Source organism: Triticum urartu, chromosome 1A (assembly GCF_056163025.1).
Source record: "Triticum urartu cultivar PI428250 chromosome 1A, HENAU_Tu73, whole genome shotgun sequence".
Lineage (NCBI taxonomy): Eukaryota > Viridiplantae > Streptophyta > Magnoliopsida > Poales > Poaceae > Triticum > Triticum urartu.
In genome coordinates this window covers 162,372,907-162,400,397 of record NC_141873.1, presented here as the reverse complement: position 1 = coordinate 162,400,397, position 27,491 = coordinate 162,372,907, and the positions used below count along the sequence as shown (strand labels likewise).

General features: G+C 44.9%; 1 protein-coding gene across 1 annotated transcript; it reads right to left on the bottom strand.

The window, feature by feature from the left end:
* Window positions 1-19,764: 19,764 nt before the first annotated feature.
* LOC125553271 (Rhomboid-related intramembrane serine protease family protein) lies at window positions 19,765-22,674 on the bottom strand. Its single transcript, XM_048717084.2, has 7 exons — window positions 22,369-22,674; window positions 22,146-22,264; window positions 21,647-21,732; window positions 21,408-21,448; window positions 21,159-21,325; window positions 20,994-21,056; window positions 19,765-20,179 (listed from the first exon to the last, which is right to left on the bottom strand). The coding sequence occupies exons 1-7, from the start codon at window positions 22,547-22,549 to the stop codon at window positions 20,000-20,002; spliced, it is 837 nt and encodes a 278-aa protein (XP_048573041.2). The 5' UTR covers window positions 22,550-22,674; the 3' UTR covers window positions 19,765-19,999.
* Between the last annotated feature and the right edge of the window lie 4,817 nt (window positions 22,675-27,491).

The following is a 27,491-nucleotide window of genomic DNA, read 5'->3' as shown; positions in this document are numbered from 1 at the left end:
CCTTGGTTCTCAAAAACTGAGGGAAATACTTACGCTACTTTGCTGCGTCATCCCTTCCTCTTCGGGGAAAACCAACGCAGTGCTAAAAGAGGTAGCAGCGACCTCTGTCCATCTAGAGGTGTCAGATGCTTTGTTGGTGGTGTTACGAGACGCCTCCATCGTTGACGAACACCATGCCCTTATGGGTGCGGTGATTGAGAAGATTTAGTCAACTGAGAGTGGACTGAACGAAGCCTGTATCAGCCTTATAAGAGGCTTTGAGGTATGTTTTATAAGTTGCCGAAGAGTGTCATAGTATAGAAAGTAGCCCCTGATACACTGTTCGGTAAAAGAAAGAACCGGACAGGGGATCACATTGATGATCACAGGAAGACTCATTGAATGATATTGATTTCTCTTCTGTTTCAAGAAGATACCTGTAGCGGCTGCTGCTTCTCGTACTACGGAGATCTCCGGACTGAATCAAAGTCTGGAGCGGGCCATAGAAGAAATTGACCGATTGAAAATGCAGTTGAGGGATAAACAAGGTGTGCACAAGCGCTGTGCGCATTTATTGTGAAATAAATGTTCAGTATGAAATAAGCCGCATAATTTGTGCTAGGGGTTATGACCGAAGTCGAGGCCCTCAAAAGGGCCATTGCCGAGGCCGAGGAAAAGGCGGCCACGGAGCGGACTCTTCGTGAGAAACATGAGGCCAGAGTTATTAAAGCTAAGCAGGAGCTGCAAGAGGCCATAAGTAAATGTGAGACCTTGGAGCAGAGTTTAACGGAGAAAGAGTCCGAACTCACCAAGGCGCGTCAAGCCACGAGCGATGCCCGGGGGGGAACCCAAAGTGCCCTGCAGGGGATCCAAGAGGTGAGGAAGATCGCGACGGGTAAGGCTTTTCCCATGTAAAGCAAGTATTTGAAGGGAAAACTATGTTTCTGATTGTGAATCTGGACTTCTCAGGTGTATTTGCCGAGCTACCTCATAGCATATCAAATGCCGCTCAATTCTACTTGCCGAAGGAAGGAACACCGCCGATAAGCTCTTTTGGTCGCAGTATTTGGCGCCGAATTATCCGGTGCCTTTTGCCGATCAACTGAAACAGCTGATCGAACTGCATAAGGCGGCGGAACTAGCCATGAAGGATATGGTTATCCGAGCCGATTCCAAGCAGCTACTTCGGGCTTGTGAGGCGGCTTGTAAGCGCCTGCCCTCGACTTGACATCATCAAGCGGTCGGTCTGTATAGAAGGAGCGTGAATGGCCTTCGCCCTCGCAAAGGTGCACTAGAGGAAGATGGATGCCGAAAAGCTAGTGACTGAGGGACCGCCGGAGGGGAAGGAGCACCGCAAGCCCGAATTATATTATAAGAGTGTCTTGAAAGGATCCTACCTTGCAGCGGAGCTATGCACCAAGGACATTATATTTCCATGAATGTCGATCATGTTGTCCTTTGTAATGTTTAAACAAGGTCGTTTATATGTCGCTTATTATATAAAACTTTACCCTTATGTGCGGCTGTTTTTATGTTAAAACTGAGAGTTGGCCAGTCATGGGCTTCTGCCCCCATGTAAGAAGTACGGGGGTGTTCGGGATAAACCTGAGCACTCTTTATCCCAGTTTTGGGTCCTCCTAAGGAGGTGCTCGGCACAACGAACCAGGCAATCGGACTATAGGGCTTTATCACTCTCACTTAGCCATAGGAGCTTTAGTATGGTCAGCGCAGCCCCTTGTGTTCGGAAGACCGTACTAGGGGCTCTATAAGCACCTGATCGGAGAAAAAGCCGATCCATCGCATGCTGCATTGGTTATGGCATTATGCGGGAGAAATCCTTAAAAATTTTGTGACCGCTCGAACAGCTGACCAGCTCTCGCCGTATCATGACAGTCAGTTTTCGGATTTCTTTACTGAGGTGCTAATCCGGAAGAACCGGGACACAATCGCAGTAGTTCTCCCAGTCCTACCTTAGCCGATATAGCGGAACGTAAGGTACCAAAACATGGGAGCCGGGCAAACCCAACTATTGACCCAAGACATGATCCGGGCTGATGCATATAATGCTATAGGTTCGGGGTGCCAAACTTCCATGAAGGTGTTCGGACTTTTATTGCTGTGTTACGGGAAAAACGAAGCCCCTAGCATATTTAAGGCATATCGTTGTGTACAGATGCCACTTGACGAAATGATTTTGATAAGAAATAATCAGCAGGTAAACGTCATATAAATCCACATGTTGTATTTGAATAATATGTCTATGCGTATGGGTACAAGTAATGTGGTAAAAATGAGTTGTGATAGAAGAACCTGCTATGACCAGGGGGAAGAGGTTGAGTGCGGATCCGTATTATAGCCGGACGTTCACTTCGGGGAATGTCTAAGGATCCCCTGACGCGTTCAAGCTGCCTCCGTGGAGTCCGTCCTGGTCGGTGCAAAGGTGAACCTACGAAGGAAATATAAGAAATGTTTGCGTGCCTGAGGGCGGTTGAACCACTGAGTTCGGCATGTCATGGCCATCGCCGGAGTGTTTAGTTGAGCTCTAGACGAGCCAGGGTATCCTTCCGCAAAGTAGTTCGGAGCCCCTTGACGGTGTCCGGGAGCCTAGACGTCGACTCGAGGTTCGGCTGCAAGGTGTTGCTCGTTGTTTCTGCTGCTAAGGTAGTGATGTATTTGTTGGTGCCGAAGGAAGGTTCGGCCTTGCCATGAACCGTGATGACGCTGCGTGGACCGGGCATTTTGAGCTTACGGTAGGCATAATGTGGCACCGCGTTGAATCGAGCGAACGCAGTTCGCCCGAGTAGTGCTTGATAGTCACTGCGAAAAGGGGCGATTTCGAAGATTAACTCTTCGATACGGTAATTTTCTGGTGATCCGAAGATTACCTCGAGGACAATGGAGCCTGTACAGCTAACCTCCATACCTGGTATGATGCCTCTAAAAGTGGCTTTAGTGGGCTTGATCGCTGAATGATCGATGCCCATCTTGCGCACTGTGTCCTGGTAAAGCAGATTTAAACTTCTACCTCAGTCCATAAGGACTCGAGTGAGGCAGAACCCGTCTACTATTGGGTCGAGGATTAGTGCGGCTGGATTGCCCTGATTGGCGTTAACCGGACGATCCGTGCGGTTGAAGGTGACAGGCCCTAGCTTATATTGTGGGACGGCTAGTTCCATTGAGCCGCCATCCCTAAGGGTGCATATCTGGTCCAAGTTGGCAATTTGGGTGGTATTTACCACATTCACCGATTGAATATGGGGGGGATTTCTTTTGTCCTCCTGTGTTCGGTGATCTGGGCTCTTCATCGCTATCATCGCTTTGAGACCCCTCTACGTCTTTGGCGCCTGCCTTGCCGGCTTGTTTGAAGACCCAGCATTCTCTGTTGGTATGGGTGGCTGGCGTTTCTGGGGTGCCATGAATTTGGCATTGGCGGGCGAGTATGCGGTCCAGACTGGATGGACCCGGATTTGTATTTTTGGGTGGCCCTTTCCGCTGGCTGGACTTTGAGCCCCTGAACCCGGCATTAACTGTCGTATTTTTGGCGTTTTCACCATATTTGCGGCGCTTGTGTTTGTTGCGTCGTGGTTTGCCGTTGCTATCACTGGCTTCTAATATGCCAGGTTTGCTTGATGTATTGGTACTACAAGCCAACCAGCTATCTTCGCCCACACAAAAGTGGGTCATAAGTGTCGTGAGGGCTGCCATGGATTTTGGCTTCTCTTGGCCGAGGTGCCGGGCGAGCCATTCGTCACGGATATTGTGCTTAAATGCCGCTAAGGCCTCTGCATCCGGACAGTCGACAATTTGGTTCATCTTGGTTAGGAACCGGGTCTAGAATTTCCTAGCCGATTCCCCTGGCTGCTGAGTCATATGACTTAAATCGTCAGCGTCCGGCGGTCGCACATAAGTGCCCTGGAAATTGTCCAGGAATGCCTCTGCCAGGTTCTCCCAACTTCCTATGGAGTTTTCCGGCAAGCTATTGAGCCAATGCCGAGCCGGCCCTTTGAGTTTTAGTGGGAGATACTTGATGGCATGTAGGTCATCCCCGCGGGACATGTGAATGTGGAGGAAGAAGTCTTCTATCCATATCGCGGGGTCTGTAGTACCATCGTATGATTCGATGTTTATGGGTTTAAACCCTTCTGGGAATTTGTGATCCATTACTTCATCAGTGAAGCATAAGGGGTGTGCGGCGCCTCTGCGCCGGGCTATATCGCGATGCGGTTCATACGAGTCTTGTCTGCCATGTTCGGCTCGGCCGGGTTTGCTTATAGTGTATCCGGCGTGATGATCACCGCCGCGTATTGGTGCGCGCCCCCGTGATCCGTAGATCAATCTTGCATGTTTTGCCTTGTTTTCCAATACGTCTCACAGGTCCCGCGTGTTGCCCCGGGCCTTGATATTTTTGTTTGATTGGCGATGGGGTGCGGGCTTGACTTCTGGCTGAAATGCCTTTCTATCTTGGCCACAAGGTGGTCCGTCAGCTGCATCATACGCTGGTGATGCGGGTTTCAATGCTTCCTCCTCGAGGTGAGGTAGCAACCTGCGCTTTGGGTAACTGTTGGAGGGGCGCTCGAGTTCGTATTCCTCGGCCGCAAGGACTTTGGTCCATCTGTCTGCTAGCAAGTCTTGATCAGCTTGAAGCTATTGTTGCTTTTTCTTCAAGCTATGTGTTGTGTCCATAAGCCGGCGCTTGAAGCGCTCCTGCTTGACGAGATCCTCAGGCACGATAAATTCTTCATCGCCGAGGCTCACCTTGTCTTCGGAGAGAGGCATGTAATTGTCCTCCTCCGATTCTCCATCTGTTGCCTGCTCTGGAGGGCTAGCTTGTTCACCCTCCCGCTCTACATCATGCTGGAGGCGATTGTTGTTGTCTTCGGCACTATCCGGAGTGTTATTGTCTCTTGTGCCGGTATCACTACTTTTGCTATGGCGGGACTTAGAGCGGCGCCGCTGACGTCGGCGCTTGGGTTGCTTCTTGGAGGGGCCATCCTCCACTGTCTCGTCGCCATTGCCTTCTTTGGGGGTGTCCACCATGTATATATCATATGACGAGGAGGCAGTCCAATGCCCTGTGGGCGGTGGTTCCTATTCGTCTCCTGCATCGTCGTCCATACCGTCGATGTCTTCGGAGTCGAAGTCGAGCCTGTCGGTTAAATCGTCGACAGTGGCTACTAAGTGGGTGGTGGGTGGGCAGCGAATTTCTTCGTCGTCTGCATCCCATTCTAGCCGGGCATAGTTCGGCCAAGGTTCTCCTGACAAGGAGAGAGACCTTAATGAATTTAGCACATCGCCAAAAGGCGAGTGCTGAAAGATATCCACGGAGGTGAACTCCATGATCGGCGCCCAATCGGATTCGATAGGCACGGATGCAGGCGGCTCGGAGTCCGTGGCCAGATACGAATCCAGTGGTTTGGCAACACGGCTCTCGTAAGGGGTGAAGTCAGTATCCGGCTCCATCACCACTGAGAGTGCGGCCTCCATGGCGGGGTCTATCCCTCCATCCTCGGATGGCGCAATTTGCTCCGGATTGAAGGCCGGAGTAGTTGCAGATACAATCTCCCGAACACTGTCCGATGGCAGAATTACGTCATGCTCGTCGTGATTTTGTGGCGCACCTGACATGGGCTCGAATCCGTAGAAGATCAAGTCTCCGCGGATGTCGGCAGTGTAGTTTAAGTTTCCGAACCTGACCTGATGGCCAGGGGCGTAGCTCTCGATCTGCTCCAGATGGCCAAGCGAATTGGCCTGCAGTGTGAAGCCGCCGAATGTGAAGGTCTGTCCGGGGAGGAAAACCTCACCCTGGACCGCATCGTTACCAATGATCGAAGGGGCAATCGAGCCTTACAGTGAGGCACAGTGGAACTCTCAATGAAAGCACCAATGTCGGTGTCAAAACCGGCGGATCTCGGGTAGGGGGTCCCGAACTGTGCGTCTAAGGCGGATGGTAATAGGAGGCGGGGGACACGATATTACCCAGGTTCGGGCCCTCTTGATGGAGGTAATATCCTACGTCCTGCTTGATTGATATTGATGGTATGAGTATTACAAGAGTTGATCTACCACGAGATTGTAGAGGCTAAACCCTAGAAGCTAGCCTATGGTATGATTGTCTGTTGTCCGACGGACTAAACCCTCCAGTTTATATAGACACCGGAGGGGGCTAGGGTTACACAGAGTCGGTTACAAGGGAGTATATTTACATATACGTATTGCCAAGCTTGCCTTCCACGCCAAGGAAAGTCCCATCCGGACACGGGACGAAGTCTTCAATCTTGTATCTTCATAGTCCAACAGTCCGGCCAAAGGATATAGCCCGGCTGTCCGGAGACCCCCTAATCCAGGACTCCCTCATTCCCCATCTCCATAAGTAGCAAGTACACCTAATGTTTTTGGTATTTCGTGTTTCATATCCATAACTATAGATGGAGAAGAACTTAAAACAACAAATAAAATCTATTTAGCGATAAAGCGAACAAGCACACACGAGAATATTCACCCCACGCTATTGCTCCCCGGCAATGGCGCCAGAAAAAGGTCTTGATAACCCACAAGCATAGGGGATCAGTTGTACCCTCTTTCAATAAGTAAGAGTGTCGAACCCAACGAGGAGCTAAAGGTAGAACAAATATTCCCTCAAGTTCTATCGACTACCGATACAACGCACACTTAACATTCGCTTTAGCTAGAACAAGTATGAAACTAGAAGTACTTTGTAGGTGTTGTAGGATAGGTTTGCAAGATAATAAAGAGCACGTAAATAGAAAATAGGGCTGTTTAGATAAATAAACAATTAAGTTAGTATAGCGAGTGTGGAAAAGTGGTGGTAGGAGTTTCGGAATTGTCCCTAAGCAATTGACTACGTTACTAGACCTATAGCAAGTTTTATGTGGGAGAGGCCACTGCTAACATGTCATCCCTTACTTGGAATTCTATGCACTTATGATTGGAACTATTAGCAAGCATCTGTAACTACTAATGTTCATTAAGGTAAAACCCAACCATAGCATTAAGATATATTGGTCCCCCTTCAATCTTGTATGCATCAATTTCTATGTAGGCTGAAGCTGCTATCACCCTTGCCCTCCAATACATAGTCCTATCAACATACAACTAACCCTATGGTGTGATCCACACGCGCGCTCATATGATGGGCACCAAAGAACAGCAACATAACCACAAGCAAATTAAACCAATCATAGCAATTCACCAATCACCGATAGGAGCACAAAAATCTACTCAAGCATCATAGGATGGCAACACATCATTGGATAATAATATGAAGCATAAAGCACCATGTTCAAGTAGAGGGTACAACGGGTTGTGGGTGAGTGGACCGCTGAATATAGATGGGGGAAGGTGATGGAGGTGTTGGTGAAGATGACGGAGTTGTTGGAGTAGATCGTCGTCACACGATGATTGCCGCGGCGGCGTTCCGGCGCCACCGGGAGAGAGGGGAGAGAGACACCCTCCTCCTCCTTCTTCCTTGACCTCCCCCTAGATGGGAGGAGGGTTTCCCCTCTGGTCCTTGGCCTCCATGGCGGCGGAGGGGCGAGAGCCCCTCCGAGATTGGATCCGTCTCTCTGTTTCTGCGTTATATTTTCTAGCCTTTCACCGTTTCTTAAATTCCTGGAGATCTGTAACTCCAATTGGGCTAAAATTTTAACATGATTTTTATCCAGATATTATCTTTCTTGCGGCTAAAGAAGGGCACCAACTGCCTTACGGGGTGGCCACAAGCCTCCCAGGCGCGCCCAGGGTAGGGGCGCGCCCCTAGGGCTTGTGGGCCCGTCGGGCATCGTCTTGCGTTGATTCCAATTCCCCAAAATCACATATATTCCAAAAAACATACTTACGTTTTTATCACGTTTGGAATTCGTTTGGTATGGATACTTTGCGAAACAAAAAACATGCAACAAACAGAAACTAGCACTGGGCACTGGATCAATATGTTAGTCCCAAAAATAGTATAAAAATTTGCCAAAAGTATATGAAAGTTGTAAAATATTGGCATGAAACAATCAAAAAAATTATAGATACGATGAAGACGTATCACCTGTGCACCTTCCTAATTCTGGGGGCACCTCCTCCTTTATGCGGCGAAGGAATGTTCGGGGTGGTTACACGGGGGAAGGGGACACTGGTTCCAGCTTGAGGCACCGAAGCAGTGGCGACGCAGGCTCCACCTTAGCATGGTGGCCATGTGAGGGAAGCGCCGGACTGCAATACCTAAGCGACCACTCAATCAGGATCTCCATTTGTGCCTAGTAATCCTCATCCATTGCTGCCACATCTGCTAGGAGGTGCGGCTGTTGTGGCTCTTGCTCCTCCTTGTTGCCAGAGGAAATGGCGATCTCCTCCTTCTCGAAGGAGTTGGTCCCCGTGAAGGTTGATGGCCCTGGAGAGCGACGTCGGCAGCGTCATGATCCGTCTCAAACGTATCTATAGTTTTTGATTATTTCATGCTATATGTATATCACTTTGGCATAGTTTTGACACCAATTTATATTTACTTTTACCGACTAAACTATTAATTTAGTGCCCATTGCCAGTTGTTGTTTTTGGACTTTGCACAAAAATAAAATTTATTAGATTAAAAAACCAAAAAAATCCCAGCAAAAATTTTAAGTCCAGAAGGTTCCGGAGGTTACCGACATAGGCCAGAGGGCTGCATGTTGGAAATATGCCCTAGAGGCAATAATAAAGTGGTTATTTTTATATTTCCTTAATCATGATAAAGGTTTATTATTCATGCTATAATTATATTGATCGGAAACTTAAATACATGTGTGAATACATAAGCAAATACCAAGTCCCTAGTAAGCCTCTACTAGACTAGCTCGTTGATCAAAAGATGGTTAAGTTTTCCTGACCATAGACCTGAGTTGTCATTTGATAACAGGATCACATCATTAGGAGAATGATGTGATGGACAAGACCCATCCGTTAGCTTAGCATATGATCGTTCAGTTTATTGCTACTGCTTTCTTAATGTCAAATACATATTCCTTCAACCATGAGATCATGCAACTCCCGGATAGCAGAGGAATACCTTGTGTGCTATCAAACATCACTTTGTAACTGGGTGATCATAAAGGTGCTCTACAGGTATCTCCGAAGGTGTCCATTGAGTTGGCGTGAATCGAGATTGGGATTTGTCACTCCGTATGGCGGAGAGGTATCTCTGGGCCCTCTCGATAACACAACATCACAAGAAGCTTGCAAGCGAAGTGACTAAAGAGTTGGTTACAAGATGATGTATTACGGAACGAGTAAAGAGACTTGCCGGCAACGAGATTGAACTAGGTATGGAGATACCGACGATTGAATCTCGGGCAAGTAACATACCGACGGACAAAGGGAGTTGCATATGTTGTCATAAAGGTCCGATCGATAAAGATCTTCGTAGAATATGGAGGAACCAATATGGGCATCCAGATCCCGCTATTGGTTATTGACTGGAGAAGCGTCTCGGTCATGTCATCATTCTCGAAGCCATAGGGTCCGCACGCTTAACATTCGCTGACGATATAGTATTATATGAGTTATGTATGTTGGTGACTGAATATTGTTCGGAGTCCCGGATGAGATCATAGACATGACGAGGAGCTCCGAAATGGTCCGAAGGTAAAGATTGATATATAGGATGATAGTATTTGGTCTCCTGAAGGGTTTCAGAATGCACCGAAGTATTATCAGATTACCGAAAGGAGTTCCGGAAGGCCACAGGAGCTTATTGGGCCAAACGGTCCAACGAGGGAGGGCACACTAGCCCACATGGGGCTGGCGTGCCCCCACCTCATGGCCGTCGGCCCTAGGGAAGGAAAGAGGGGGCGCCTATGTTGGGTTTCGTAGTAATTTCAAAAAAATTCCTACACACACGCAAGATCATGGTGATGCATAGCAATGAGAGGGGAGAGTGTTGTCTACGTACCCACGCAGACCGACTGCGGAAGCGTTGACACAACGTAGAGGAAGTAGTCGTACGTCTTCACGATCCAACCGATCAAGCACCAAAACTACGGCACCTCCGAGTTCGAGCACACGTTCAGCTCGATGACGATCCCCGGACTCCGATCCAGCAAAGTGTCGGGGAGGAGTTCCGTCAGCACGACGGCGTGGTGATGATCTTGATGCACTATAGCAGCAGGGCTTCGCCTAAACTCCGCTACAGTATTATCGAGGAATATGGTGGCTGGGGGCACCGCACACGGCTAAGGAATAGATCACGTGGATCAACTTCTGTGTCTAGGGGTGCCCCCTGCCCCTGTATATAAAGGATCCAAGGGGGAGGGCTGGCCGGCCAAGGAGGAGGGCGCAGGAGAGTCCTACTCCCTCTGGGAGTAGGATTCCCCCCCCCCCCAATCCTAGTCGGAATAGGATTCGCGGAGGGGGAAAAGAGGAGGAGGGGGCCGGCCACCTCTCCTAGTCCTAATAGGACTAGGGGAAGGGGGGGCGCGTAGCCCATCTAGGGCAGCCCCTTCTCTTTTCCACTAAGGCCCACTATGGCCCATATAGCTCCCGGGGGGTTCCGGTAACCCTCCCGGTACTCTGGTAAAATCCCGATTTCACCCGGAACACTTCCGATATCCAAACATAGGATTCCAATATATCAATCTTTACGTCTCGACCATTTCGAGACTCCTCGTCATGTCCGTGATCACATCCGGGACTCCGAACAACCTTCGGTACATCAAAATGCATAAACTCATAATATAACTGTCATCGTAACCTTAAGCGTGCGGACCCTACGGGTTCGAGAACAATGTAGACATGACCGAGACACGTCTCCGGTCAATAACCAATAGCGGGACCTGGATGCCCATATTGGCTCCTACATATTCTACGAAGATCTTTATCGGTCAGACCGCATAACAACATACGTTGTTCCCTTTGTCATCGGTATGTTACTTGCTCGAGATTCGATCGTCAGTATCCAATACCTAGTTCAATCTCGTTACCGGCAAGTCTCTTTACTCGTTCTGTAATACATCATCCCGCAACTAACTCATTAGTTGCAATGCTTGCAAGGCTTATGTGATGTGCATTACCGGAGGGCCCAGAGATACCTCTCCGACAATCGGAGTGACAAAACCTAATCTCGAAATACGCCAACCCAACATGTACCTTTAGAGACACCTGTAGTACTCCTTTATAATCACCCAGTTACGTTGTGACGTTTGGTAGTACCCAAAGTGTTCCTCCGGTAAACGGGAGTTGCATAATCTCATAGTTACAGGAACATGTATAAGTCATGAAGAAAGCAAAAGCAACATACTAAACGATCGGGTGCTAAGCTAATGGAATGGGTCATGTCAATCATATCATTCACCTAATGATGTGATCCCGTTAATCAAATAACAACTCTTTGTCCATGATTAGGAAACATAACCATCTTTGATTAACGAGCTAGTCAAGTAGAGGCATACTAGTGACACTCTGTTTGTCTATGTATTCACACATGTATTATGTTTCCGGTTAATACAATTCTAGCATGAATAATAAACATTTATCATGATTATAAGGAAATAAATAATAACTTTATTATTGCCTCTAGGGCATATTTCCTTCAGTCTCCCACTTGCACTAGAGTCAATAATCTAGTTCACATCGCCATGTGATTTAACAGCAATAGTTCACATCACCATGTGATTAACACCCATAGTTCACATCGATATGTGATAAACACCCAAAGGGTTTACTAGAGTCAATAATCTAGTTCACATCGCTATGTGATTAACATCCAAAGAGTACTAAGGTGTGATCATGTTTTGCTTGTGAGATAATTTTAGTCAACGGGTCTGTCACATTCAGATCCGTAAGTATTTTGCGAATTTCTATGTCAACAATGCTCTGCACGGAGCTACTCTAGCTTATTTCTCCCACTTTCAATATGTATCTAGATCGAGACTTAGAGTCATCCAGATCTGTGTCAAAAACTTGCATCGACGTAACTTTTTACGACGAACCTTTTTGTCACCTCCATAATTGAGAAATATTTCCTTATTCCACTAAGGATAATTTTGACCGCTGTCAAGTGATCTATTCTTAGATCACTATTGTACTCCCTTGCTTAATACAGTGTAGGGTATACAATAGATCTGGTACACATCATGGCATACTTTATAGAACCTATGGCTGAGGCATAGGGAATGACTTTCATTCTCTTTCTATCTTCTGCCGTGGTCGGGCTTTGAGTCTTACTCAACTTCACACCTTGTAACACAGGCAAGAAACTTTTTCATTGACTGCTCCATTTTGAACTACTTCAAAATCTTGTCAAGGTATGTACTCATTGAAAAAACTTATCAAGTGTCTTGATCTATCTCTATAGATCTTGATACTCAATATGTAAGCAGCTTCACCGAGGTCTTTCTTTGAAAAACTCCTTTCAAACACTCCTTTATGCTTTGCAGAATAATTCTACATTATTTCCGATCAACAATATGTCATTCACATATACTTATCAGAAATGTTGTAGTGCTCCCACTCACTTTCTTGTAAATACAGGCTTCACCGCAAGTCTGTATAAAACTATATGCTTTGATCAACTTATCAAAGCGTATATTCCAACTCCGAGATTCTTGCACCAGTCCATAGATGGATCGCTGGAGCTTGCATATTTAGTTAACACCTTTAGGATCGACAAAACCTTCTGGTTGTATCATATACAACTCTTCTTTAATAAATCTATTAAGGAATGCAGTTTTGTTTATCCATTTGCCAGGTTTCATAAAATGCGGCAATTGCTAACATGATTCAAACAGACTTAAGTATAGATACGAGTGAGAAAATCTCATCGTAGTCAACGCCTTGAACTTGTCGAAAACCTTTTGCGACAATTCTAGCTTTGTAGATAGTAATACTACTATCAGCGTCCGTCTTCCTCTTGAAGATCCATTTATTTTCTATGGCTTGCCGATCATCGGGCAAATCCATCAAAGTCCATACTTTGTTCTCATACATGGATCATATCTCAGATTTCATGGCCTCAAACCATTTCGCGGAATCTGGGCTCATCATCGCTTCCTCATAGTTCGCAAGTTCGTCATGGTCTAGTAACATGACTTCCAGAACAGGATTACTGTACCACTCTGGTGCGGATCTCACTCTGGTTTACCTACGAGATTTGGTAGTAACTTGATCTGAAGTTACATGATCATCATCATTAGCTTCCTCACTAATTGGTGTAGTAGTCACAGGAACAGATTTCTGTGATGAACTACTTTCCAATAAGGGAGCAGGTACAGTTACCTCATCAAGTTCTACTTTCCTCCCACTCACTTCTTTCGAGAGAAACTTCTTCTCTAGAAAGACTCCGAATTTAGCAACAAAAGTCTTGCCTTCGGATATATGATAGAAGGTGTATCCAATAGTTTCCTTTGGATATCCTATGAAGATTTACTTCTCCGATTTGGGTTCGAGCTTATCATGTTGAAACTTTTTCACATAAGCATCGCAGTCCCAAACTTTAAGAAACGACAACTTTGGTTTTTTGCCAAACCACAGTTCAGATTGTGTCGTCTCAACGGACTTAGATGGTGCCCTTTTAAACGTGAATGCAGCTGTCTTTAATGCATAACCCCAAAACGATAGTGGTAGATCGGTAAGAGACATCATAGATCGCACCATATCTAATAAAGTATGGTTATGATGTTCGGACACACCATTATGCTGTGGTGTTCCAGGTGGTGTGAGTAGTGAAACTATTTCACATTGTTTTAACTGAAGACCAAACTCGTAACTCAAATATTTTTCTCCGCGATCAGATCGTAGAAACTTTATTTTCTTGTCACGATGATTTTCCACTTCACTCTGAAATTCTTTGAACTTTTCAAATGTTTCAGACTTATGTTTCATCAAGTAGATATACCCATATCTGCTCAAATCATCTGTGAAGTTCAGAAAATAACGATACTTGCCGTGAGCCTTAACACTCATCGGACCGCATACATCAGTATGTATTATTTCCAATAAGTCAGTTGCTCGCTCCGGAGAACGGAGTCTTAGTCATCTTGCCCATGAGGCATGGTTCGCAAGCATCAAGTGATTCATAATCAAGTGATTCCAAAATCCCATCAGCATGGAGTTTCTTCATGCGCTTTACACCAATATGACCTAAATGACAGTGCCACAAATAAGTTGCACTATCATTATTAACTTCGCATCTTTTGGTTTCAATATTATGAATATGTGTATCACTACGATCGAGATCCAATGAACTTGTTTCATTGGGTGTATGACCATCGAAGGTTTTATTCATGTAAACAGAACAACAATTATTCTCTGACTTTAATGAATAACCGTATTGCAATAAACATGATCAAATCATATTCATGCTCAACACAAAAATCAAATAACACTTATTTAGGTTCAACACTAATCCCGAAAGTATAGGGGAGTGTGCGATGATGATCACATCAATCTTGGAACTACTTCCAACACACATCGTCACTTCACCCTTAACTAGTCTCTGTTTATTCTGCAACTCCTGTTTCGAGTTACTAATCTTAGCAACTAAACTAGTATCAAATACTGAGGGGTTGCTATAAACACTAGTAAAGTACACATCAATAACATGTATATCAAATATACTTATGTTCACTTTGCCATCCTTCTTATCCGCCAATCACTTGGGGTAGCTCCGCTTCCAGTGACCAGTCCCTTTGCAGTAGAAACACTTAGTCTCAGGCTTAGGACCAGACTTGGGCTTCTTCACTTGAGCAACAACTTGCTTGCTGTTCTTCTTGAAGTTCCCCTTCTTCCCTCTGCCCTTTTCTTGAAACTAGTGGTCTTGTCTACCATCAACACTTGATGTTTTTCTCGATTTCTACCTTCGTCAATTTTTGCATTACGAAGAGCTTGGGAATCGTTTCCGTTATCCCTTGCATATCATAGTTCATCACGAAGTTCTACTAACTTGGTGATGGTGACTAGAGAATTCTGTCAATCACTATCTTATCTGGAAGATTAACTCCCACTTGATTCAAGCGATTGTAGTACTCAGACAATCTGAGCACATGCTCACTAGTTGAGCGATTCTCCTCCATCTTTTAGCTATAGAACTTGTTGGAGACTTCATATCTCTCAACTCGGGTATTTGCTTGAAATATTAACTTCAACTCCTGGAACATCTCATATGCTCCATGACGTTCAAAACATCTTTGAAGTCCCGATTCTAAGCCATTAAGCATGGTGCACTAAACTATCAAGTAGTCATCATATTGAGCTAGCTAAACGTTCATAACGTCTGCATCTGCTCCTGCAATAGGTCCGTCACCTAGCGGTGCATCAAGGACATAATTCTTCTGTGCAGCAATGAGGATAAACCTCAGATCACGGATCCAATCCGCATCATTGCTACTAACATTTTTCAACACAATTTTCTCTAGGAACATATCAAAATAAACACAGGGAAGCAACAACGCGAGCTATTGATTTACAACATAATTTGCAAAATACTACCAGGACTAAGTTCATGATAAATTTAAGTTCAGTTAATCAAATTAATTAAAGAACTCCCACTTAGATAGACATCCCTCTAATCTTCTAAGTGATTACGTGATCCAAATCAACTAAACCATAACCGATCATCACGTGAGATGGAGTAGTTTTCAATGGTGAACATCGTTATGTTGATCATATCTACTATATGATTCACGCTCGACCTTTCGGTCTCCATGTTCCGAGGCTATATCTGTATATGCTTGGCTCGTCAAGTATAACCTGAGTATTCCGCGTGTGCAACTGTTTTGCACCCGTTGTATTTGAACGTAGAGCCTATCACACCCGATCATCACGTGGTGTCTCAGCACGAAGAACTTTCGCAACGGTGCATACTCAGGGAGAACACTTCTTGATAATTAGTGAAAGATCATCTTAAAATGCTACCGTCAAACTAAGCAAAATAAGATGTATAAAAGATAAACATCATATGCATTCAAAATATGTGACATGATATGGCCATCATCATCTTGCGCCTTTGATCTCCATCTCCAAAGTACTGTCATGATCTCTATCGTCACCGGCATGACACCATGATCTCCATCATCTTGATCTATATCAATGTGTCGTCACACGGTCGTCTCGCCAACTATTGCTATCGCATAGCGATAAAGTAAAGCAATTATTTGGTGCTTGCATCTTATGCAATAAAGAGACAACCATAAGGCTTTTGCCAGTTGCCGATAAATTTAACAAAACATGATCATCTCATACAACAACTTATATCTCATCACGTTTTGACCATATCACATCACAACATGCCCTGCAAAAACAAGTTAGACGTCCTCTACTTTGTTGTTGCAAGTTTTACGTGGCTGCTACGGGCTTAAGTAAGAACCAATCTCACCTACGCATCAAAACCACAACGATAGTTTGTCAATTTGACTCCGTTTTAACCTTCGCAAGGACCGGGCGTAGCCACACTTGGTTCAACTAAAGTTGGAGAAACTGCCACCCGCAAGCCACCTCTGTGCAAAGCATGTCGGGAGAACCGGTCTCGCGTAAGCGTACGCATAATGTCGGTCTGGGCCGCTTCATCCAACAATACCACCGAACCAAAGTATGACATGCTGGTAGGCAGTATGACTTATATCGCCCACAACTCACTTGTGTTCTACTCGTGCATATAACATCAACATATAAAACCTAGGCTCTGATGCCACTGTTGGGTTTCGTAGTAATTTCAAAAAATTTCCTACGCACACGCAAGATCATGGTGATGCATAGCAATGAGAGGGGAGAGTGTTGTCTACGTACCCACGCAGACCGACTGCGGAAGCATTGACACAACATAGAGGAAGTAGTCGTACGTCTTCACGATCCAACCGATCAAGCACCGAAACTACGGCACCTCCGAGTTCGAGCACACGTTCAGCTCGATGATGATCCCCGGACTCCGATCCAGCAAAGTGTCGGGGAGGAGTTCCGTCAGCACGACGGCGTGGTGATGATCTTGATGCACTATAGCAGCAGGGCTTCGCCTAAACTCCGCTACAGTATTATCGAGGAATATGGTGGTTGGGGGCACCGCACACGGCTAAGGAATAGATCACGTGGATCAACTTCTGTGTCTAGGGGTGCCCCCTGCCCCCGTATATAAAGGATCCAAGGGGGAGGGCTGGCCGGCCAAGGAGGAGGGCGCAGGAGAGTCCTACTCCCTCTGGGAGTAGGATTCCCCCCCCCCCCAATCCTAGTCGGAATAGGATTCGCGGAGGGGGAAAAGAGGAGGAGGGGGCCGGCCACCTCTCCTAGTCCTAATAGGACTAGGGGAAGGGGGGGCGCGTAGCCCATCTAGGGCAGCCCCTTCTCTTTTCCACTAAGGCCCACTATGGCCCATATAGCTCCCGGGGGGTTCCGGTAACCCTCCCGGTACTCCGGTAAAATCCCGATTTCACCCGGAACACTTCCGATATCCAAACATAGGCTTCCAATATATCAATCTTTACGTCTCGACCATTTCGAGACTCCTCGTCATGTCCGTGATCACATCCGGGACTCCGAACAACCTTCGGTACATCAAAATGCATAAACTCATAATATAACTGTCATCGTAACCTTAAGCGTGCGGACCCTACGGGTTCGAGAACAATGTAGACATGACCGAGACACGTCTCCGGTCAATAACCAATAGCGGGACCTGGATGCCCATATTGGCTCCTACATATTCTACGAAGATCTTTATCGGTCAGACCGCATAACAACATACGTTGTTCCCTTTGTCATCGGTATGTTACTTGCTCGAGATTCGATCGTCAGTATCCAATACCTAGTTCAATCTCGTTACCGGCAAGTCTCTTTACTCGTTCTGTAATACATCATCCCGCAACTAACTCATTAGTTGCAATGCTTGCAAGGCTTATGTGATGTGCATTACCGGAGGGCCCAGAGATACCTCTCCGACAATCGGAGTGACAAAACCTAATCTCGAAATACGCCAACCCAACATGTACCTTTAGAGACACCTGTAGTACTCCTTTATAATCACCTAGTTACGTTGTGACGTTTGGTAGTACCCAAAGTGTTCCTCCGGTAAACGGGAGTTGCATAATCTCATAGTTACAGGAACATGTATAAGTCATGAAGAAAGCAAAAGCAACATACTAAACGATCGGGTGCTAAGCTAATGGAATGGGTCATGTCAATCATATCATTCACCTAATGATGTGATCCCGTTAATCAAATAACAACTCTTTGTCCATGATTAGGAAACATAACCATCTTTGATTAACGAGCTAGTCAAGTAGAGGCATACTAGTGACACTCTGTTTGTCTATGTATTCACACATGTATTATGTTTCCGGTTAATACAATTCTAGCATGAATAATAAACATTTATCATGATTATAAGGAAATAAATAATAACTTTATTATTGCCTCTAGGGCATATTTCCTTCAGCCTAAGGTATGCTCCCTAGTGGCAGCCGCCGCCGGCCCCCCTCCTGCCTTCTCCTCCACTCCATAGGAAGGAAAGGGGGGAGGTGCCAGGGCAAGCGCCTAGGGCAGCCACCGGCCCCTTGGGGCGCGCCCTAGGGCTGCCTCCCCTCCCCCTCCACCTATATATGTGTGAGGAGGGGAGGGGACGTCACACATCACGATTTCCAAGCCATGTGCCGGCGCCCCCTCTCCCTCTAGTTCGTCCTCCACTTCTAAACCGTTGTGCTTAGCGAAGCCCTGCGGAAAAGTTTCATCACCACCGTCACCACGCCATCATGCTGCCGGAACTCATCTACTACTTCGCCTCTCTTGCTGGATCGAGAAGGCGAGGATGTCATCGAGCTGAACGTGTGCTGAACACGGAGTTGCCATGCGTTCGGTGCTTGATCGGTACGGATGTGAATTTGTACGACTACATCAACCGCGTTGATACACGCTTCCGCTTAGCGATCTACAAGGGTATGTAGATGTTCTCCCCCTCTCGTAGCTATGCATCTCTATGGATAGATCTTGCGTGTGTGTAAATTTTTTTCGTTTTTCATACAACGTTCCCCAACACTGCATGTGGCCCCATGGGCCCTAGGGGTGGGTGTGGGCATGCCGCGTGGCCCTGGGTCTTCGTTCGACCGCCTCTCGTTTCTCATGCCTTAACAATCTCATTATTTTACACGACTTTCGTGTTGTACGTTTCTGTTTCATGTGATGGTTTACAATTGGAGTGGTTTCTTTCTATTCTCATTGATCATCGTCAACCTTGCCATAAGGACTGACATGTCATGACCGCCGCTGCCACCGGCGTCTTTCCTCTCGGCCTCCTCGCCCCATGGCCTAGTACACTAACGCCGCCATCACGCGCACACTACAGTTTTCCTCCCAACCTCTACCCCGCCCTCCTCGTGGACTCCCCCTACGGCAACAACGCGCAACTGGTTTGACGCGCCACCGACAGGATGCTCGCCTGCGACTGCATGCTCATCACTTTGGACGCGGCGCCGCGGCCACCATGCACCGCAATCGCCGAGATGCTCTAGGATAACGATGTGTGTCATGTGTAATTGTTAACTCTTAATGATGTTCAGTGTATGCAACTAAACACCGTACAGTGCATCAACCCAGCTAAGTGGACCCACCAAACACCGCAAAAAAAATTGCTTCCCTAATCATCCTATATGCAGCCTACCAAACAACATGGAGAACATGATTTTTACCCTGCATAAACTCAGCCAGACCTAAATGGGTCACAGATGCAAGGAGGCAAAAAAACGGTGCATGTAACCAAACACGCTCCATATCAATCAACTGGATGTGAGCTATAAATCATGAATCGCTACCGATTGCTACCGAGTCTGACTCGAGAAAAAATTTAGCTTTTCCATGACATTGTTACAAAGGTACAGAAATGAACCTTACACTACAAGTGTGATGATTTCCAGTAGAACCTCTATGGGATGTTGTCTTTTATCCTTTTTTTTCCAACAGAAATCAGAACTACGTATGAATGTGGACACAATGAGTAGTCCATTTGAAGAAGAAAAATTGTAATGAATGATATAGTGTGTTAGCATGGCAGCTCTAGCTTAAATTAACTTCTTTTGTCCTTGTTATCCTTTGAAGCCTTTGGGTTATCATCAATAGATGATAAGGGGATTCTGTTGATCACAAATACTAACGCAGCACCAATCAAAGCACCCGAGACATGGGCAATGTTGTTTACTTGAAGTGCGGCGCCTGTTATGGTAGTTGCACGTGCAGCTTCCATGACCTGTAAGAGCAAAACAGGGGTTAATCAAGAGTGTCTGCTTGGTATACCAAAAAAAAGGCAGCCCAGTGCACCTAGCTCCCGCTTGCGCAGGGTCCTACCACTTTTCCGGGACTCAAACCCGTGACCTCATGGTCACAAGGCAACAACCTTACTGCTGCGCCAAGACTCCCCTTTGGTATACAAATTAGCAAAATACTCCCTCCATATCAAAATATAAGATGTTTTTGTAGGCTAGTTTAGCCAACAAAAACGTCTTATATTTTGGTACAGAGGTAGTAGTAAATAAATACGTAAACATCAAACGCCTGTTTAGAATTCAGGAAGTCTTCAGGAATCAGTTCATCTGCATATGAACTTATAATCGATCATTCCTGTAGTCCCTACTGTCAAATATCCTAGCATTTCATTATCTAGAAATATATCTGAGTATTTTTAGTCATGATGGGCGGGAAAACATGGCAATCCTTTTTTTAAGAGAACATCAATCCTGGATGGTTTGTCCTGTAAACTAGTGATTCGTGACATTGTGAATGTATGATGAATTTGAAGGATTGTAATTTTGTGATAGTTCATGACGCTATCTCTTTTTTCAGTAAAAATCCAAGGTCAATATGGAACTTCTTTCAGAGGTTTTCCCTTGAAGGGAAATGGAACTATGAATATTTAGGGAGTAATACAATGAATAGGCGGCAGTGAACAACCCCACCTGCAGATGTATTTATTTCATCGCTGTAACTAAGATATGTTCAACAAATAAACGTCGAGTCAGGCAACAACAAATAGAGGATTCCCCACAAGATAGTGTAATATTTACCTTGTCAACAACAAATTGACCAAGGATAAGGACCTCAAGAATCTTTCTCCAGTCCCAGGACATCTGTTGCAATAAAGGAGCAACACAAAGATTGGTAAAAGTTATATGAGATTAGTGCTCATCCAAAGAAGTACTCTGGAACAGATCAAGATTAGGTATAATCACCTTTACCAGTACACTAATTGTGAAAAGGCCAAAAACAGCCCCAGATGCTCCAAGCGACACAGATGACGTTGGAAGAACTAACCATGAAATCAAGTTTGCTCCAGCACCAGTCAAAATATAAGACATCCACAGTGCGAAGTTACCTTCCTCCTCTTCTACAAGCTTTCCTGTATATTTAGATGATAACTAGGCATCCTTTAACAAAACTACAAGCATCAAGCAAAGCATTGCTTCAGGTACCAAACTCACCAAAAATGTACACAAAGAACAGATTGCTTGAAAGGTGGTTCCTGTAATGGATTACAGATAACTGAATAAGTGGAAATTATACATTGCCCCGAAAGAATGTTAAACACTTACAGTTACTGATATATCAGTACAATAGTTTGTTAGTTACTATTTGTTTGCATTTACAGAGGGAACTAAAATGGAAAGAAACATATTTATAAATATATACAAAAATGCAATCCGCAACAAGTTAAACTGACCAGTTAGCATGGCAAAACGTTGATGTCACAAACTGATACCAAGTCGGGAATGCATGGTACAGGTAGAGTGCCTTTATCTGCCGGATCTGAAATGCAAAGCAAAGGTAACAAAAATCAACAAATAAAAATGTGTCCTCAGTTTTCATCCAACTAGTAATATATCCTCACATAGTAATATAAATAGTAGACACGTGTTCATAATTTTTGGGATATAAATTCGGTAATTTGAAGATAAATTCAGTATTGAATAAAAAATTATGATCACAAGTTCACATCATTCTGTGCCATTGTTCATTTCTTCAGGGTGTTCTTGCAATTGAACAGCCATAGTACTTGAAAATTTATGGCCAATTAGATTGAAATACATAATTCAACAACTCGTACAGTGCATCTCGCATCACTCTGGTTTATGCAGATGTTCTACTAGCATATAACACCAGTACTCGAGGGCCTACATGGATTTCTGCACATTGAAATAGCCAAGAGATTGCAATGGTACCTGTAACAAGTGGTCTGCAACATAGAGTCCAAAATTAAGCAGCAAGATCCAGAATATGGCATTGGCACTACCACCCTGCTGCTTCTTGTCCTTGGCGAGCTCCAATTCGGACACCAAATCTGATCACATGTCCAAAGACAAAGGAAAAAAAACACTCAGAGAACAATTCACACAGCTGCAATCTGCTTACGTCTTAGGAGCAAGGAAGAAGAGGAGGGCTCACCTGAGCGCCGCATTCCGCAGCGGAGCAGGTCGCGGCGGGCGGCGGCGACTCCCGCCACCAATCGGCGTGTGATGGAGATGGAGGGGACATGGCGCCGGGGCATGGAGGGGGCAGGGGAAGGGAGTGGCTTCGAGAACGTCCCCGAAGGCGCGGGTAGGAGAAGCAGCAGCTGCTGCGCCATGGCTCGTTTCTTCCTCAACTCTGTTTTCCCCCTTTTTCTTAGCCCGCTGTGTGGGTTTTTTCGAGATGAGGGACTTATTAGCAAGAAGAGGGTTCCGGTGCCAGCGAAGATTATTCAGCAAAGCTGTTCTGTTCCATCCGTGCGATGGAGGTCAGGAATGTATAGGAACATACCGCTTTTTTCTCGTGGAAACATTCTGTCCTTTTTCTTTTTGACAAACTTTTGTTCTATTCCTCAAACATCATGACAGTACAAGGCAGATCGACACCGCTGCCGGCAGGAGGCCGAGAAAGCCTAATACAGGAGTTGCTTGTGGGAGGAGTATGGAGATAAACGTTTTGTGACTACCCAACCGTAATTGATAAAAAAAAAAAGATTCACGCGCAGAAAAAATGATAAAAGGTTTGACACATACAGCTTTCTTTAGCTAACTACTCCTTCCCTTCAAAATTTTAAGATGCTTCGGATATTTTAATATGAACTACATACGAACTGAAATGAGTTAACAAATGTATTAAACATATTTATGTAGATTCAGAAAAAAGAAGTCAAAACATCTTATATTTGTGAACGGATGGAGCGGATGATATCCATTGTCGAAATATTATGCAATATATTTTAGTGAGAACAGAATATAAATATTTAAAGTAATAATAGGAGAACTAAAATTAAAAATAAACATGTCACAGCTAGTTGATGATAATGTATTAGCCTAGCAGCCAAACATTGCATGTCATCATGTTTAATTCCAATAAAACTTGAAATTGAGATAATCCAAAGCCACGATGTTAAAGGGCAGGAACCCCCAAACTTTGCTCAATGTACCCAAAATGCACTTCTCAAAACTCAAGGTTTAGGCATGAACTCGTATGTATATATGTGGGTCCACCCTAAGTTTTTGGATTTAAAAGGAATTACTTTTGGGCTTTGAATTTAATCCACATTGTATTTTAATTTAGTTTGTATTTCTAAAAAGCAATAATAAAACCACAAAAAAATTGAAAATTATTATGTGATCTTCGAATGGTCCATAGTTTGGCACATGAACATTCTCAAAATACTTGGTGTTGTTTGGAATCTCCAAAATATTTAAAAACAACACCCACTTATTTAAAACGGATAATAAAAGGAAACTTCAATGTAGCACTAGGCCACACTGTGCAGTCCAGCCTCCCAGCCCAGCCCACAAGGGACAGGACCATCTTCAATCTCGTGCGAGGCGACCACCAAGCGTGTGCGCTCGCTGCTTCGTGCCACCTCCTGCTTCCCCAGCACCGTAGAGGCATGTGATAAGATTGCCACATCGCCTGCACCTCTCCCCTTCTCTTCGATTCTTCACCCTTTCTCCATCGTGATATTCCGACGCTCTACCTGAGTTACCGTCGTTGTTAGTCGTTTACGTGGCCACTAGCCAGCCCTGGCCTCAAGACCTTGTCCATCGGATCACCGTGCTACTTGTAATCTGCATTGGTATTTCCCCGAAGAGGAGGGGATGATGCAGCACAGCAGAGGTAAGTATTCCCCTCGGTTATGAAACCAAGGTTATCAATCCAATAGGAGAACCAAGCAACACTATGTAAACAACACATGCACACAAACAACAAATACTTGCTACCCAATGCGTAAAGGGGTTGTCAATCCCTCAACGGTATTGAGATAGATTAAATTGTATGAGAATTGATAAATAGATCTAACTAAAACACAAAATAAAATAAATAAAAGAAAATTGTAGCAAGGTATTTTTTGTTTTAATATATGATAGGAAATAGACCCGGGGGCTATATTTTCACTAGAGGCTTCTCTCGAGAAAATAGCATAGGGTGGGTAAACAAATTGTTGTTGGGCAATTGATAGAAAAGCAAATAATTATGACGATATCCAAGGCAATGATCATGTATATAGGAATCACGTCCAAGATTAGTAGGCTGAAATGATTCTGCATCTACTACTATTACTCCACACATCGACCGCTATGCAGCATGCATCTAGTGTATTAAGTTCATGGAAAAATGGAGTGATGCAATAAGAACAGTGACATGATGTAGACAAGATAAACTCATGTATGAATAAACCCCATCTTGTTACCCTTAATAGCAACGATACATGCGTGTCATGTCTCTTTCTGTCACTGAGATTGAGCACCGCAAGATCGAACCCATCACAAAGCACATCTTCCCATGACAAGATAAATCAATCTAGTTGGCAAAACCAAACCAATAAATAAGAGAAGAAATACGAGGCTATAAAAATCATGCATAAAAGAGTTTAGAGAAGACTCAAATAATATTTATGGATAGATCTGATCATAAACTCACAATTCATCGGATCCCAACAAACACACCGCAATAAAGAGTTACACCAAATAGATCTCCAAGAACATCGAGGAGAACATTGTATGGAAGATTAAAAAGAGAGAAGAAGCCATCTAGCTACTAACTACGAACCTGTAGGTCTGTGGTAAACTACTCATGCATCATCGGAGGGGCAGCAAGGATGATGAAGAACCCCTTCTGTTGGGGAACGCAGTATTTCAAAAAATTTCCTACGATCACGCAAGATCTATCTAGGAGATGCATAGCAACGAGAAGGGGAGAGTATGTCTATGTACCCTCGTAGACCGAAAGCGGAAGCGGTTGATGTAGTCGAATGTCTTCGCGATCCAACCGATCAAGTACCGAACGCATGACACCTCCACGATCTGCACACGTTCAGCTCGGTGACGTCCCTCGTACTCTTGATCCAGTTGAGGCCGAGGGATTGTTTCGTCAGCACGATGGCGTGATGACGGTGATGATGAAGTTACCGACGCAGGGCTTCGCCTAAGCACTACAACGATATGACCGAGGTGGAATTCTGTGGAGGGCGGCACCACACACGACTAAACAATCAACTTGTGTGTCTATGGGGTGCCCCCCTCCCCTATATATAAAGGAGGGGAGGAGGAGGGCCGGCCACAAGGGGCGTGCCCAAAGGGGGGATTCCTACTCCTAGTAGGAGTAGGTTTCCCCCTTTCCTAGTCTAATTAGGAGAAAAAGGAAGGAGAGGAGAGGGAGAAGGGAAGAGGGGGCGCCGCCCCCTCCCTAGTCCAATTCATACCAGCCCATGGGGGGTCATGCGGCCACCCCTTGAGGCCCTTCTCTCCTTTCTCGTATGGCCCATTAAGGCCCACTACTTCCCCCGGCGAATTCCCGTAACTCCCCGGTACTCCAAAAAATAACCGAATCACTCGGAACCTTTCCGATGTCCGAATATAGCCTTCCAATATATAGATCTTTATTCTCGGCCATTTTGAGACTGCTCATCATGTCCGTGATCTCATCCGGGACTCTGAACAATGTTCGGTACACCAAATCACACAACTCATAATATAAATCATCATCGAACGTTAAGCGTGCGGACCCAACGGGTTCGAGAACTATGTAGACATGACCGACATAAATCTCTGGTCAATAACCAATAGTGGAACCTGGATTCTCATATTGGCTCCTACATATTCTACGAAGATCTTTATCGGTCAAACCGCATAACAACATACGTTGTTCCCTTTGTCATCGGTATGTTACTTGCCCGAGATTCGATCGTCGGTATCCTCATACCTAGTTCAATCTCGTTACCGGCAAGTCTCTTTACTCGTTCCGTAATGCATCATCCCGTAACTAACTCTTTAGTTCCATTGCTTGCAAGGCTTATAGTGATGTGCATTACCGAGAGGGCCCATAGATACCTCTTCGACAATCGGAGTGACAAATCCTAATCTCGATCTATGCGAACTCAACAAACACCATCGGAGACACCTGTAGAGCATCTTTATAATCACCCAGTTATGTCGTGACGTTTGATAGCACACTAAGTGTTCCTCCGGTATTCAGGAGTTGCATAATCTCATAGTCATAGGAAAATGTATAAGTTATGGAGAAAGCAATAGCAGTAAACTAAAGGATCATAGTGCTAAGATAATAGATGGGTCTTGTCCATCACATCATTCTCTAATGATGTGAGCCCGTTCATCAAATGACAACACATGTCCATGGCTAGGAAACTTAACCATCTTTGATTAACGAGCTAGTCAAGTAGAGGCATACTAGTGACACTCTGTTTGTCTATGTATTCACACATGTACTAAGTTTCCAGTTAATACAATTCTAGCATGAATAATAAACATTTATCATGATATAAGGAAATATAAATAACAACTTTATTATTGCCTCTAGGGCATATTTCCTTCAGTCTCCCACTTGCACTAGAGTCAATAATCTAGTTCACATCGTCATGTGATTTCACACCAATAGTTCACATCCTTATGTGATTAGTTCACATCTTCATGTGACTAATACCCAAAGGGTTAACTAGAGTCAATAATGTAGTTCACATCGCAATGTGACTAACACCCAAAGAGTGATCATGTTTTGCTTGTGAGAGAAGTTTCGTCTACGAGTCTGCAACATTCAAATTCGTATGTATTTTGTAAATTTCTATGTCTACAATACTCTGCATGGAGCTACTTTAGCTAATTGCTCCCACTTTCAATATGCATCTAGATCGAGACTTAGAGTCATCTAGATCGGTGTCAAAATCTTGCATCGACGTAACTCTTTATGACGAACTCTTTTATCACCTCCATAACCGAGAAATATTTCCTTACACTAGTGCAGAACCGGGCTATAGCCCCAGTTCGTAAGGGCCTTTAGTGCCGGTTCTGCAACTGGCACTAAAGGGTGGGGACTAAAGGTCCCCCCTTTAGTACTGGTTTCGCACGAACCGCCGCTAAAGGGCCACCACGTGGTACGAGCCAGCGCCGGGGGCGGGGAGCCCTTTAGTACCGGTTGGTAACACCAACCGGTACTAAAATGTTTGGGGTGTTTTGGATTCATGATTTCTTTTTTCCTTTAATTTTGTGTTTTCCATTTAATTCTTTTTCTTGCTGGTATTTTACGATACTACA